The sequence below is a fragment of the Salmo trutta genome, chromosome 1, assembly GCF_901001165.1.
Source record: "Salmo trutta chromosome 1, fSalTru1.1, whole genome shotgun sequence".
Taxonomy (NCBI): Eukaryota; Metazoa; Chordata; class Actinopteri; order Salmoniformes; family Salmonidae; genus Salmo; species Salmo trutta.
The window spans coordinates 74,155,814-74,170,822 of NC_042957.1; the positions used below are offsets into that span (position 1 = coordinate 74,155,814).

At 39.7% G+C, this 15,009-nt stretch overlaps 2 protein-coding genes across 4 annotated transcripts in view; one reads left to right on the forward strand and one right to left on the reverse strand.

The window, feature by feature from the left end:
- LOC115207488 (exocyst complex component 7) overlaps positions 1-15,009 on the forward strand; it is a 36,745-nt gene that overhangs the window by 14,808 nt on the left and 6,928 nt on the right. The window contains exons 17-20 of one of the 3 annotated variants that reach the window (XM_029774592.1): positions 85-126; positions 2,723-2,856; positions 4,786-4,932; positions 5,277-7,103. In XM_029774592.1, coding sequence (XP_029630452.1) covers positions 85-126; positions 2,723-2,856; positions 4,786-4,932; positions 5,277-5,322 — 369 coding nt within the window. In that variant the 3' untranslated portion in view covers positions 5,323-7,103. Of the gene's footprint in view, positions 1-84; positions 127-2,722; positions 2,857-3,499; positions 3,967-4,785; positions 4,933-5,276; positions 7,104-15,009 lie in introns of those variants that run through there. The other 2 variants (XR_003881018.1, XM_029774601.1) reach the window with 2 other exon arrangements.
- LOC115207502 (5-hydroxytryptamine receptor 3A) lies at positions 5,063-14,271 on the reverse strand. Its single transcript, XM_029774616.1, has 8 exons — positions 13,634-14,271; positions 13,480-13,551; positions 12,185-12,411; positions 10,196-10,240; positions 10,001-10,107; positions 9,629-9,798; positions 5,967-6,088; positions 5,063-5,496 (listed from the first exon to the last, which is right to left on the reverse strand). The coding sequence occupies exons 1-8, from the start codon at positions 13,755-13,757 to the stop codon at positions 5,254-5,256; spliced, it is 1,110 nt and encodes a 369-aa protein (XP_029630476.1). The 5' UTR covers positions 13,758-14,271; the 3' UTR covers positions 5,063-5,253.

Here is a 15,009-nt window from a genome sequence, read left to right on the forward strand (position 1 = left end):
TTTACCTTAAGTGGATTTGCTTGTTTTATTGAAACCTAATCACACCTTTTCTATTCTTCATATGTCATCACCATCGGGCTTCAGTTGAAAGAAAAAGACTGTCAGTTGATTAAAGACAAGTTCAAGGTAAGACGAGGAGGCCAGATTCCTCCATGCACCTAAAGGATCTGTTTCAGTACTAGTGATGGGGGAGGGGGGTCGATACAGATACATATTGAGATATTATATTTGACGATATCGCAATATTACAGTGGGGGGGAAAGTATTTGATCCCCTGCTGATTTTGTACGTTTGCCCACTTACAAAGAAATGATCAGTCTATAATTTTAATGGTAGATTTATTTGAACAGTGAGAGACAGAAAGCAACAAAAAAATCCAGAAAAACGCATGTCAAAAATGTTATAAAATGATTAGCATTTTAATGAGGGAAATAAGTATTTGACCCCTCTGCAAAACATGACTTAGTACTTGGTGGCAAAACCCTTGTTGGCAATCAGAGGTCAGACGTTTCTTGTAGTTGGCCACCAGGTTTGCACACATCTCAGGAGGGATTTTGTCCCACTCCTCTTTGCAGATCTTCTCCAAGTCATTAAGGTTTCGAGGCTGACGTTTGGCAACTCGAACCTTCAGCTCACTCCACAGATTTTCTATGGGATTAAGGTCTGGAGACTGGCTAGGCCACTCCAGGACCTTAATGTGCTTCTTCTTGAGCCACTCCTTTGTTGCCTTGGTCATGTGTTTTGGGTCATTGTCATGCTGGAATACCCATCCACAACCCATTTTCAATGCCCTGGCTGAGGGAAGGAGGTTCTCACCCAAGATTTGACGGTATATGGCCCCGTCTATTGTCCCTTTGATGCGGTGAAGTTGTCCTGTCCCCTTAGCAGAAAAACACCCCCAAAACATAATGTTTCCACCTCCATGTTTGACAGTGGAGATGGTGTTCTTTGGGTCATAGGCAGCATTCCTCCTCCTCCAAACACGGCGAGTTGAGTTGATGCCAAAGAGCTCCATTTTGGTCTCATCTGACCACAACACTTTCACCAGTTGTCCTCTGAATCATTCAGATGTTCATTGGCAAACTTCAGACGGGCATGTATATGTATTTTTGAGCAGGGGGACCTTGCGGGCGCTGCAGGATTTCAGTCCTTCACGGCGTCGTGTGTTACCAATTGTTTTCTTGGTGACTATGGTCCCAGCTGCCTTGAGATCATTGACAAGATCCTCCCGTGTAGTTCTGGGCTGATTCCTCACCGTTCTCATGATCATTGCAACTCCACGAGGTGAGATCTTGCATGGAGCCCCAGGCCGAGGGATATTGACAGTTCTTTTGTGTTTCTTCCATTTGCGAATAATCGCACCAAATGTTGTCACCTTCTCACCAAGCTGCTTGGCGATGGTCTTGTAGCCCATTCCAGCCTTGTGTAGGTCTACAATCTTGTCCCTGACATCCTTGGAGAGCTCTTTGGTCATGGCCATGGTGGAGAGTTTGGAATCTGATTGATTGATTGATTGCTTCTGTGGACAGGTGTCTTTTATACAGGTAACAAGCTGTGGTTAGGAGCACTCCCTTTACGAGTGTGCTCCTAATCTCAGGTCGTTACCTGTATAAAAGACACCTAGGAGCCAGAAATCTTTCTGATTGAGAGGGGGGTCAAATACTTATTTCCCTCATTAAAATACAAATCAATTTATAACATTTTTGACATGCGTTTTTCTGGATACTTTTGTTGCTTTTCTGTCTCTCACTGTTCAAATAAACCTGCCATTACAATTATAGACTGATCACTTCTTTGTCAGTGGGCAAACGTACAAAATCAGCAGGAGATCAAATACTTTTTTCCCCCACTGTATATTTGTGCTAGTTGGCTGTACCTGCACCAAAACTCCAGTATTTTTCCTTCATAGCTTGTTCTCCATCTTCATTTTAAATAAGGCGCCAATTTATTAGGGAAACAAAATTTTTTCAGCACTTTTGTTATTTCCATGACTGATCAAAACTAGTTTTCTCATGGCTCTCTTGTCCCTCTGCAGCAGACATATGGGGAGCAATATGTTTGGAACATCGAATAGCAATAAAATCACAGTATCAAATAGCAATACATATAGAATCATGAGAATCACAATACATATAGAATCATGAGAATCACAATACATATAGAATCATGAGAATCACAATACATATAGAATCATGAGAATCACAATACATATAGAATCATGAGAATCACAATACATATAGAATCATGAGAATCACAATACATATAGAATCATGAGAATCGTAATACATATAGAATCATGAGAATCGTAATACATATCGTATTGGCACCTAAGTATCGTGATAATATGGTATCGTGAGGTCCCTGGCAATTCCCAGGCCTAATCAGTACCATGTGACATCTCTACACAACCCTTATTCATACTCGCAAATAGAATGATCACAAACGTTTAAACCCAACATGTCAGCTTATTTTATATTTTTAGATGTTATATATTTTATGACTGCTGCAAGATGAATTGCCTCTTTGAGGACATTAAAGTTTTCTGAATCTGAATGTCAGCTTAGGGCTCGTATTTATGGGGCACCGTTTGTAACATGCTATATTTATGGACACCAAAGATTGTAACGTTTGCATTTTCTATTACATAACAGTGCCCCCGTATGTGATAACATGACAGTCCATGGCTGTCCACAATCTTTTTTCTATGACCTATGTTGTCCAGAGCTTCAACGAGGGCCTGGAGGAACTGTATAAGGCTCAGAAGGCGTGGGCCATCCCAGACAGAGAGCAGCGCCAGGCCATCTGTCAGGCCCAGAGAGAGATGGTGTCCAAGGCCTACACAGCCTTTCTGCTGAGGGGAGTCATGGCATATCACAGAGCTTATTACTGGAGACTGCTGCTAATTTCAGAATCAACCCCTATTCCCTAGCTCTTACTCCCTATACCCTATTCCCTCGCCCTTACTCCCTATACCCTATTCCCTAGCCCTTATTCACTATCCCCTAGCTCTTACTCTCTAGCCCCTACTCCCTTGCCCTTACTCACTATACCCTTGCTCTTACTCTCTAGCCCCTATTCTCAAGCTCTTACTCCATATTCACTAGACCCTATTCCCTAGCCCCTACTCTCCAACCACTCCTGTAGATCTGAGCGAATTGGATGGATACAAGCATTATGGTAATACCTTAATCTTGCCTTCTGATTGGCCTAGTGAAAATGTTGTGTATTGCCTCTACCTATCCAATCCTCTTACATCTGCAAGGGTGGCTAGGGAACAGGGGGTCCATTTGGAATTCAGCACACATAAGGTGGTTGAATAAGTGATGCTTTTCAAATAGTGTAGGTGAAACTGGGATGTACCATGTATGTTTGGTCTCTATGTACAAGACGTGTTCTTTTATTCAGCACTGTTCAATAGTGATGTGCAGTAAGAATTTCATACAGAACGCTGGTACAGTGATATTCCTTTATTATGGTCCTTTACCTGTACTTTACACAGATGTGACCATGCTGATTTCTCCAAACACCCTGAGAGATACCACAAATACAGCCCAGCGCAGGTGGAGGAGATGATCGTGAGACTATTTGATATCTCAGCCTGAGGTTGAGAACCTGCTTAGTTAGGAGATAATATAAGGCCTTCACACTGCCTCTATAGGAAATAACACACTGTTAATTTGTTTCCACACTACTAATACTACAGCTACAGTCCACTTTACATGTATTCATTAGAGTTCTAAGTTTCTATTCTAGGGGAATTATAGCGCTACAGTCCAATTTACATGTATTCATTAGAGTTCTAGGGCTCTATTCTGGGGGATTATAGCATTACAGTCCCCATTACATGTATTCATTAGAGCCCTGATTGCTAAATGTATTATTCCACATGACTGGCTAGTTCTAAACATGTTTAAATAAATATTGTTAAAGCCCTACTTAAGAATAAACATCTATTTATTTTATCCAGAAACTCAAAAAAAATTGCTTTTTGTTAGTGCTTGCAAAATTTCTGAAGACCCAAATACACCAATATTTATTGAAATATGGTTGTTAAAAGCGAATAAAGAATTTATGACCAGAAATCTAATTGGTTGATCTCACATCGAGAACCAAAGGAGAAATATAAAATGACGACTGCGTAAACAATGAGGACAGTGAGGTAGATACAGAAACAGATCAAGTCCACTTTGTTGGCAAAGCGATGGTGTATAGCTTTTGTCTGGTCTTGTGCAGCCATTTTGTTGAGAAACTTCACCACCTTCTGGAGGGCTGTATTCTCTTCCTCAGAGGCTTTAATATCAGACTTGGATTCTAGACAAAGTAAATGAGAGAAAAAAGGATAATCTATTATTAATATAACATGATTAAATAAAGATGTAAAAATGATTGACCTTTTTGTAAAATGACAGTTTTCAGTGACAGATTAAAGATCAAATGTAGTAGCTGGCCAGACCAGCGTACACGCCAGACAAATGATGGTAACAAGAAAATATGCTGGGAAAGACGTCAACTGCATGCTTTAACTGCAGCTAAAGGGTAAGAATGAAAAGGTTGTGCATCAAAATACAACTTGATTTGTTTATGGTGATGAAAGTAATTTATGTGGTACCCAGTAAAACTGGTTGCAATAATGTCATTATCACATCATGGTCAGGTTATAAATGGTTGTATAAGGATGTTTTGTTAATGTCTTTGGAAACCATGAAAATATATTTTGCTCTGTGGATAACAGATGACAGAAAAATGAAAAAGTTTACCCTCTTCATTGTCTGTGTCTTTAAGCAGTGAGTCTTTGGACTTGGAGAGGTTGCAGGGCCAGAGAGTACCACACTTAGCCAGACGTGTGAGCACCATAGACTGCAACGTGCTCAACACCAGGATGACCAAACAGAAACAGAAGTGCTTTCCTATGGAGAACAACGAGAGAGAAATGTGTGAGTGTTATATGGTGGCAGAGAGGTACTGTGTACATGAAACCGACATCAGTGTGCTGCTAACGGTATAGCTTCCTTTACTGTCCTGTAACATACCGGGCTGGAAATAGTGAACCTCTGCTCACAACGGATCACTAGGATCACTGTTGCTGTTCAGGATCACTGCTCCCAAACACATGACAACATGCCAAACTATTGAGCTACAGAAAAAGATCAAATTCGATAGCTCCCTTGGCGACATTTCAAGCTAGCTGTGAAATAAGCTTATGGAACATTCTTAATTCCGTTACATACACACCCGTTATAACAAAATGCTGTTTCATTCTGGTGCATTACACACAGGACACTCACGGATGATGGGGCTGCACTGGCCTCCTCCAGGCAGTAGGTCGTTGAGGATGATGAGGAACATGATGAAGCTGAGAACCAATGTAACCTTGAAGGAGATACGCTCACCCCCTCCCAGCGGCAGGGCGAGGCTCACCACATCTGCCACAATGATCAGTATACTGGGCAGGACCAGGGACAAAAACGGGTTTTCGGACCGCATTTTCAGCGACACCTGTGAAGACAGATGGGTAGGCCAGACTGAAATCATTTGTTTTTCGATTTCTTGCATCTAAACGTATAGCATTTGTTTAAAATTGAAAGGGAAGAGCATTACATTCCAAAATCAGACTTTGTCAGATGTTTTCAGAACTCAAAAAAAGCCTTATGTCAATGAGTCCACATCCTTCACCATCGGTTGTGCAGATCCAACTATGCCTTAACCCCAATTAATGGGAAAAGAAACGCACTGCAAATTTTCAGAATTGAAATACATAGCCTGGGATGTGTATTTATCTCAACAGAACACTACTTATGAAAACATCAGATACATTTTTATTTAAGTGTATTACATTTTTATTTAAGTGTATTGTATTTTTTCTGTGTAAACAACATTTAAGCTCTGTCCTTAAAAATAGGAAGAGTAAAGTATCTTTACATGTCCCACATAAAAAACTACTGAATTTACCAGGAGCACCCACTAACCCATAGATAGTTGCGATCATCTCTGCCTCCTTTAGCATCGAGTTTCACGTTCTCGGTTAGCCAGTCCCCGCGGTTTGCACTAGTTGTGCTCACAGCCCCAAAGTTCAGGAACATGCCACATCCTGGAAAGGCAGATATTTAATACTAGTTCAGTCATTCAAAGATCATACCGTAGCTTCACACTCTAAAAATCTGTTGTTTCAGGGGTGTAAATATTTACATTTTTTGTTCGGATCATTTCTTGATATATGACTCTTGATTTGGTTTCATTTTGGTTCTCAGAAGAGGATGGAAAAATGATCACATAAATAAAAAATCGATAATATTTCAGTGGTGGTAGCAGCCTACTGTAACACATATCTCAGAGCCACTTTGGTGAAACAACCTCACTTTTTGATTCATAAGAAGCTTTTTGATTCATTCTGGCAGCCATATCCTTTGTTTGTTAGCATGGGGTCTCAAAGAGAAGTGCCACATTATTTGCAAAATGCAATAAAAAATAATATTGCGTCCAAATCACCATTAAGTAACATCAAACTAAATATGGAGTTGATTTGGCCATGAAATGTTGACAATTGCCCCGATCACTCCCATTGATTTTTTTTTGTTAGCGGTGGCTAAAGTTAGTAGTTGTTGTTCAGAGAGAACTGAACCATGGGTTAATGTTTCTCCAGGCCCATAGACTACTTTCAGGGTGAGGAACCATCTAACATCAAAGTTGTAAAATCATGAACTTCCCCTTTAAGGCTAGGCTAAAGCTTACAGGAGTAATCAAATAATAAGAATATGGAAGATTTCTAGAGTGTTCTTGCGTTCAGCATACACACTAATAAAACACTGACTCCTCTCATCGTGTTTCATACCGCTCAGAACATAGTTTTTGTCTTCCACCGGGTGCGCTTTTATAACACCCCCAGTTCTCATGTCTATCATCATGCAATACTGCTAAAACCATTTACCCCAGTATCTGTCTATTTCACTCTACTGACTTGAACTATACAACACATAAAAGCTTGCATTTGTTATGTTGTTTATATAATTCTTATTCGTGCTTAACTTATTAATTTACCTTATTTAATTTGGGAGATAACTTAGGCCTACATTAAAGATTGTCCATCGTTATTATCATTTACAAAAGATGGTATAATGGCCATTTTTTCCCCTCCTGAATATTGAGCCAAAAATCAAGGACTTAACCAAATCAAAATGTTTGAACCATTACACCCCTAATATTCACTGTGTCCAGCCCAAAAGGCCAATTGGATCTGCAGCATGCTACACCGGCACAAACACACCTCTGTTACCACAAGCCTGGAAGGGACGGAGTGTCAGGTACAATGATGTATATATACTGTACAGTAGATGACTGATGGGGGGGCGCTGTGTTGAACCACCGTGCCTCCATCTTGGCACCCCCCACCATTGTATTTTTTTGGAAGCATTTATTCATGTCTACATTCGTTTTTTGTCACATTTTATTATTTTACAGACTCCATAGAAACACATTGAATAACAGCTTCATACATGGATACACAGATAGTTTAGTGCCTAAAATAAGGGGTTAAATACTATCTCCATATATTCTTGCATACATTTTTTTTTTTACTTTTAAACTAGGCTTGTGGGTGTTTGTGAGAGACTCACCTTTCCATAGAAGGGTCATAGTGTGTAGCCCAAACTGTTCGGATGCTACAGACAGAAGTTGGCATATCGGCTGTACTGACTTCAGACCAGTCCTGTGACTGTTGTGGGGGTCATAGAGCAAAACGGAGAGAACCGTCATGTTCCTGAGAGTCTCATCTTAATAGTTTGTAGGCCAAACCGTATGAACGCTAGACATTTTTGTGAGAAGACCGATTTTCGGGATGTCTCATGGTCTGATAAACACTGCCCTAGCTCTGGCACCTTTCATCGCAGATGCGGAAGGGCGATATCGGCAGGCGCAGTGGATTGAAACGCATTTCATGCGAAAAACAAATATCTATCTTAAATTGACAGATTTTTATGGGGATTATTATGCTAATTCGATTTCCACGGGGTCGTGGACATCGACTTTAGTGGAGTTTTAAAGTATACTTTTTTGAGATCCCTAATGTTACTGTCACCACAACAACAAAACAATACTTAAATACATGTCATTTTGTCCTTGAAACATTTTATTGAAATACATTCATTCCTATGGAGCACTGCTCCTACTGGGGAGTGGCTTCAAAGCCTCTCAATTGCCAATACATAGCATTGGCAATCCAGGGTTTATATACCCCTTGATTTATTCTAAAAATAAATGTCTTGCACATCTGAATTTTGGGGATTTTCTCCCATTTTTCCCTGCAGATTTTCAAGTTAGATGGGCAGCGATGATGAACAAAAATGTAAGTTTTTTTCAATGTGATTCAAGTCTGGGCTTTGACTGGGCCACTCAGAGACGTTCACATTCTTGTTTCTGAAGCCATTCCATCATTGCTTTGGCTGTAAGTATTCACCCCCAGTCTAACGTCGTTTGCACTCTGAAGCAGGTGCTCATCAAGGATGTATTTGGCTCCATTCAATGTTCTCTCTATCCTTACCAATCTCTCAATCCCTGCTGCTCAACAGGGTAGGGATGGCGTTTCTCCAGACATAGTGGTTTGCATTCAGGCCAAAGAGTTACATTTTTGTCTCATCAGACCACAGAATATTTTTGCCTTATGCTCTTGAGTCTGTCATGTGCCTTTTTGCAAACTCCAGACGTGCTGTCATGCGCCTTTTTCTCAGGAGTGGCTTCCGTCTGGCCACTCTCCTATAAAGCCCAGATTGGTGAAGTGCTGTAGAGACTGTTGTCCTTCTGGCAGGTTCTCCCATCTCAGCCAAGAAACTCTGTAGTTCTGTCTGAGTGGTCATTGAGTTCTTGGTTACCTCCCCGACCAAGGTCCTTCTTGCCCGGTTTCTCAGTTTGATTTGACAGCCAGCTCTAGGCAGAGTCTGGGTAGTTCCATATTTTTATTTCCCAATGATGTTGACCACTGTGCTCTTGGAAACTTTCAACACTCTAGAAATTATGTTATACCCTTCCCCAGATATGCCTCATCACAATTCCCGGAGATCTACAGACAGTTCCTAGGACTTTATGGTATAGTTTCTGCTCTGACATGCACTGTCAACTATGGGACCTTACATAGACAGGTGGATAGTGACATCTCAAGGATGATCAAAGGGAGTTGGATGCACCGGAGCTCAATTTGTAGTGTCATAGGAAAGGGGTGTGAATAATGATGTAAATTCGATTTCTGTATTTAATTTTTTTATAAATATGCAAACATTTCTAAAGACTTTCTCACTTTGTCATTATGGGGTATTGTGTGTAGATGGGTGAGAGAGAAACAATATATTTAATCCATTTTGAATTCAAGCTGTAACAACAAAATATGGAACAAGTCAAGGGGTATGAATACTTTAAGGCACTGTACATCATTGGTAGGGAAGACCGTCAGGGAGCATATAAAACTCCAAAGATGACAAATAAACTGAATTGCATCATAAACGGAATTGCAGTAGGCTATACAGATAAAAAAATAGGTTTTAGTTGTTTTTGGTAACATCTTGTTTTTAATAAGATCTTTCGTAAGTAATAGTGCGCAATAGCTGTTTAGCAGACAGAATGAGGATTGAAATGATGCACTTACCTTTAAGTGCCCATACATTGATGGCGATGGGGCAGAAATCTGAAGCGAAGGGGTAATTGTACAGATTGACCTCACAGCCCACCACAGTGTTCATGATGACCATGTGCTCTATAGTCCCGTTGCTGTGCACCAGCAAATCCTTGTTGCTGTGCTTTATCGTTGTTTGCACTCTTTAGACATGAGAAGTTGAGAACAGACTGAGGATTGATCTACTAAACTGTCACACCTAAACATTTGGCCACTCCAAGTACTATATCTCTATTTAATTTCTGTAGATGTTTTACTCACTATTTAGAAGATCAAGAAGGAATCGAGAATAAATTAAAAATAACATACTGGTAGGTTATTGTATTCTGTTGTAAGTGGACTCACCCATTAGTCACATGGAGTTCAGGAGTCCAGATTTTGCTGACAGGCAGGACAACCATATCATGATGATAGACTGATGTGTTCCATGATAAATCAGGGTCTTCCCATGACTAGTTTAGAAACATAATCATAATGAGTGGTATTACAAAATGTCACATTTACTTGAATGTCTCTGGATTTTGTTTAATGTGTACTTACCAACATAACTTGCAGCTGACTCTCGAAGCGGAGATCTTTTGTGTCCTATGTAGAAGATAATAAGGGATAAATGCCAACGTTCTGTACATTACCTTGGAAAGAAACGGTGGAGCATGTGTTATATTGTTGTAAGTATGTTGAAGAGATGTTGGGGGGGGTTTGGAAGGGATTTTGGGGATGGGGGAGGGTCTATTAGAAGTGGCTCTTTTTTCACAGAAGTACTAAGTTAGGTAGGATGATTTAGAAATGTTGTAAACCGTGATTGACCTCACACTCCAGCACAGTAGGTGGCGGCATGCACCTTTAACATTGGTTTGCGGACCGCCACTATATTAGAGAAGAAGATGATTACCTTGGAAATAATGGACAACGCGGAGTGAAGTCCCTTTGCAGTTTATTTTTCCATGGTAATGTACAGAACTGAGGCGCTTATCCCACAGTTGCCAAAGAAAATACTAAAGCACACATTTACTGCTAGAAATAAAAATGTTAATATTTTCCTTTTTATAAAGATAATTCATACATTCACATCTTTTTGTTGCTAAAGACCCAGTCTTTCGTTCGATTAGTTAGATATTTATGGACGCGACCAAGTTGTTCGTTCTATTTGTGCTCGCTGCCAACGTTTTTGCAGTGGTGGAAAACGTACTCAATTGTCATACTTGAGTAACTTTCTATTAAGGTATACTTTACTTGTATACTATACTTTACTTTTACTCAAGTAAAAGTCACCCAGTAAAATACTACTTGTGTAAAAGTCTAAAAGTATTTGGTTCTAAATATAAGTATCAAAAGTAAATGTAATTGCTAAAATATACTTAAGTATCAAATGTGAAAGTATAAATACATTCCTTATATTAAGCAAAGCAGATGGCACCAATGTCTTGTTTTTAAAATGGATGGGCAGCCAGGGGTACACTCCAACACTAAGACATAATTTACAAACGAAGCATTTGTGTTTACTGAGTCTGCCAGATCAGAGGCAGTAGGGATGTGTTCTTTTGATAAGTGAGTGAATTGGACCATTTTCCCGTCCTGCTAAGCATTCAACATATAAAGAGTACTTTTGGGTGTCAAGGAAAATGTATGGAGTAAAAAGTATATTGTATTATTATTATTTTCTGTATGAATGTAGTGAAGTTTTCAAAAATAGAAATAGTAAAGTAAAGATACCGCAAAAAAAACGACTTAAGTAGTACTTCAAAGTATTTTTACTTAATTACTTTACACCGTGTTTTTGTCCCTTTCTTGCTAGGTAGCCAACAAGCTATGGCTAACACAGTCACAATCTCTGCAGTCAGAATAACAGCAAAGTATCTGCATTTGTGTTTGTTTAAGCTATTTTCTATTGACATTAATTTGGATACATCCATAACAATGAGCTGATCATGCCTGATTTTGCCTGGCATAACTAAAAAGGTTGCCTTCCCGTCAGGACGCTCGACACTGTTCATTACGAGGAGATCGCATTGCATATCAAACACTAGGCTAGAAGCTAGCTAGATAGTGTGTTGCTAGCAAATCTGCCAATATGGGAACGTAATTCAAAAATACCAGTTGCTGAAAACAGCTGGTCAAACTAGAAACGTGGGAGGATTTGACAGCATAGCTGTCATAAAAAAGAAGCCTGCAAAAACAAATCAATGCTAGCTAGCGAAGTATTTCCCTGTTGTACCTGCGTTTACAATGTATCCAATTTCGGTTTGTGTGGTTGTTGGTTTAGCTTTTTGTAACTTTGTAGCAAGTACGGTCTGCATGTGTAGGCACATAATGAACCATGATTGCAAGATGTCCCAATTTATTTTTCAACTGTCCCGTTAGCTGGTTTTAATGTCCATTTTAGAATGCCCTTTCAGCCAATTAGAAATGAGTATTCAACAACGCTGTGGTATAATTAATCATCACATAATGATATAACTGTCAATAGGTTCTCTCTGAAACTCATCACATTGTACAAAACTCAATTAAAAGGAACAGAAAGTGACTTACGACAGACAGAGTTTCATACACTATTAACGGCACACTGATATTTGAGATGCATGATGGAGACTGTGGCTGACTAAGAGCTTCTTTCGCAATCAGCATGCTGGCCAGACATCGACGTGTTGTACATGATGGTGTGGCTGTATTGGATGGTTGGTTTGTATTGGATGCATTGCCTGGAGTCATTTCACTGGCTAAAATGGCTGCATTGGATGGAGGGTCTGCTGCAGACACTGTGGAACCAGAGACAGGTATATAAATTTCAGAATAATACATTGGATTTATATAGCGATTTTCTAGGAACCAATGATGCCTTCCAATATTTTAACAACCACGGTACAATAAATAAAACGCGTAATCTAAATTCAATCGGATAAGGTTGTTGTCTTGCTTCATGGTAGCAACAATACTTTAAGAAATGAGGAGATAGGAATCTCATTGGTCAATGAATGGAGGAACGTATAACGCTCCGCCCATTAGACAATCAGATGCTGTGTCATGCGGTTAAACTAATCGTCCCGAAATCCCTTGTAGAAAGTTAGTTCCTAGACTCATAACCTGTTTATTTTCTTTAAAAGTACGTAATGTCTCAAATCAAAAACTAGGTAAACAAGTTAAATATCTCTGAAGATATTTCTGATGTGCTTTTTTTCTTCATGTAATTCATGCTAATGTTGGGTTTTTGAGCTGGTGCCCAATTGACTCCCATTCACTCATTGAAGGAGTGCACACCTTGTCCCCGATTTACCCAGAATGCACTGTGCGGGCCATTGACAACGCATGGACATTGTACACAATGGGCGTTAATACGAATCAAATGTAGTTTCCCATCTCCCCATTTAGAGTATTTCTGATGGCTTCATATTAGTGACTCAATAGGTGTGAAAAGTGATCTAAACCTGGTACTCTAAATCAGTTATAGTGGAGTGATAATAGCCTAGAGATAAGAGTACCAGGTTTAGATCAAACAACATACTACGTGGCCAGCTTTTAGTGCAAAATGTTATACAGCTTCAATACACTGAAATGTATTTGAATATTTTATTTTTAATTGTTTTCATGACTTTAGTAAGATAATCTATTTGAAAGGCAATGTGCTGCATTTTTCGCACGCAGCCCAAACAGTGCGTCAAAATGGGACGAGGCAGTTTAAAACATGTTTTGAATATTTCAGCTTGCCGTTTGAAATGCTTGTTTCGCAATGTTTACTTAAAATCTGCTAATAGGAACGATAAAGACTACATTCTTCTAGTGTAATTTGTGCCTGTTTAAGAGGAGTAAAATGGAGCCCAATGTCTTACCTGTTAGCAAGAGTAGAGAGAAGAGACATTTCAGCATGCTGTGGTCCATGGGTCTCATCCCTGCACGTCCTCCTGTCACAAAGTACACAGTTTTAGTAGAAATGATGACGAGTTTCCTCCAATGAAACTGTTAGAAGAAGGACTGAAAACCTACCTTTTAGCTGCTTAGTGATCACTACTTGCCTTCTCCTGTCCTCTCTAGCCAATGCCTCACCTGGGCTGACCCTTATAAAGGCTGCTCTGGAACATTTGGTCACAGAAGTCTTCCACGAGAACATGCACACCCCCACAAACTGTCTACATGTTATTATGATATTCGATATTGTACAGGATGTGCTTGGCTATAATCCCCAAATAATGAGTTTTTAAATGAACCTCCCCGGATTCATTTCACCATCTTGTGTAAACAACAACCACAACAGACTGGTAATTACTAATTACTGTGACTGGTTAGAAGCGGATATACTGCACCTCCACCTGCCTCTAAACCTTATAGTTGGCTCTATGTTTCACTGGACCTCAATAGGACCGTAGGCTGTTATCATATTGTTGAGCATACAGACTTCATACAGACAATAATACAAAAGGGATTGAGTTGGTTTATTTGAAAAAAGACAAAGCATTGTGGTTTCACTGGTGCTGTTTTCTCTCTGGGTAATGGAGAAAGGTTGCTATCTCCTCACTAGTGGTTCATAAAGCAGCTTGTTTTGACAGCTGGTTGTGGGCTAATTGTCTGGACATATGCATCTACCCACAGTTTAAATTAGAGAGTAACTCTGATGTTTATGTATAGCATCAGAAGGGTTAGCATGGTGGTCCTTCCTCTGATGAAAGCATCAGGAACAACTGAATCATTTACAGACTTTTCTGTTGAGAATAACCAGATGTACTATGGGGGTCCACATGTACACTGCACCTCTACCATGACCACAGTAGATGGGCCATGGATGATATGGTGTGCTGATGTTCTGCATTTCAGCAGAAATGTTCCATTACTGTGTGTTTGAGAGCCATAGAGAAGAGGATATACCATGCCATTTCTAGTCTGTAAACATGGCAGGATAACTCATGGAGGCAGTTTCCCAGACACATGTTCTCCACAGTAATAGCTTCATCTGTGTCCGGGAAACCGGCCCATGATGTATTTATCTCTACACACCTCAGGAGGAATTTATAATAAGATCGATCTTTTAGAAAAATACTATTTGTCGAGAAATGCATGTGGATATCTTACATGGGTGAAGTTATCAACAGAAGTCAGAGTGTTTATGTAGTTGTTGACAGGCTTTCACCCTGACCAACGCTGATTTTAGTGGCTGAAGCATTTTCTTTTTATCCATTACCATTACTAGTAACAGACACATTTTATTCCTGAGTTATGTCGGTCTGGTCCTACCAATAACTGAGGCTTATATAAACAGGCAGACATCCAAATGTGCCACTTTTAAAAGATGACTTATTCAGATACACACACAGTTTTATTTTATTTTTACCATCATGTACTACTTATTCTGTAGCTTAATTATATTT

Coding starts and splice junctions, on each gene's coding strand:
- LOC115207502 (XM_029774616.1), bottom strand. CDS start 13,757: ATGTTCTCGTGGAAGACTTCTGTGACCAAATGTTCCAGAGCAGCCTTT. Junction 10,108..10,195: donor GTCAGCTGCAAGTTATGTTG/GTAAGTACACAT, acceptor TTTCTAAACTAG/TCATGGGAAGACCCTGATTT. Junction 5,497..5,966: donor ATGATCGCAACTATCTATGG/GTTAGTGGGTGC, acceptor CTGTCTTCACAG/GTGTCGCTGAAAATGCGGTC.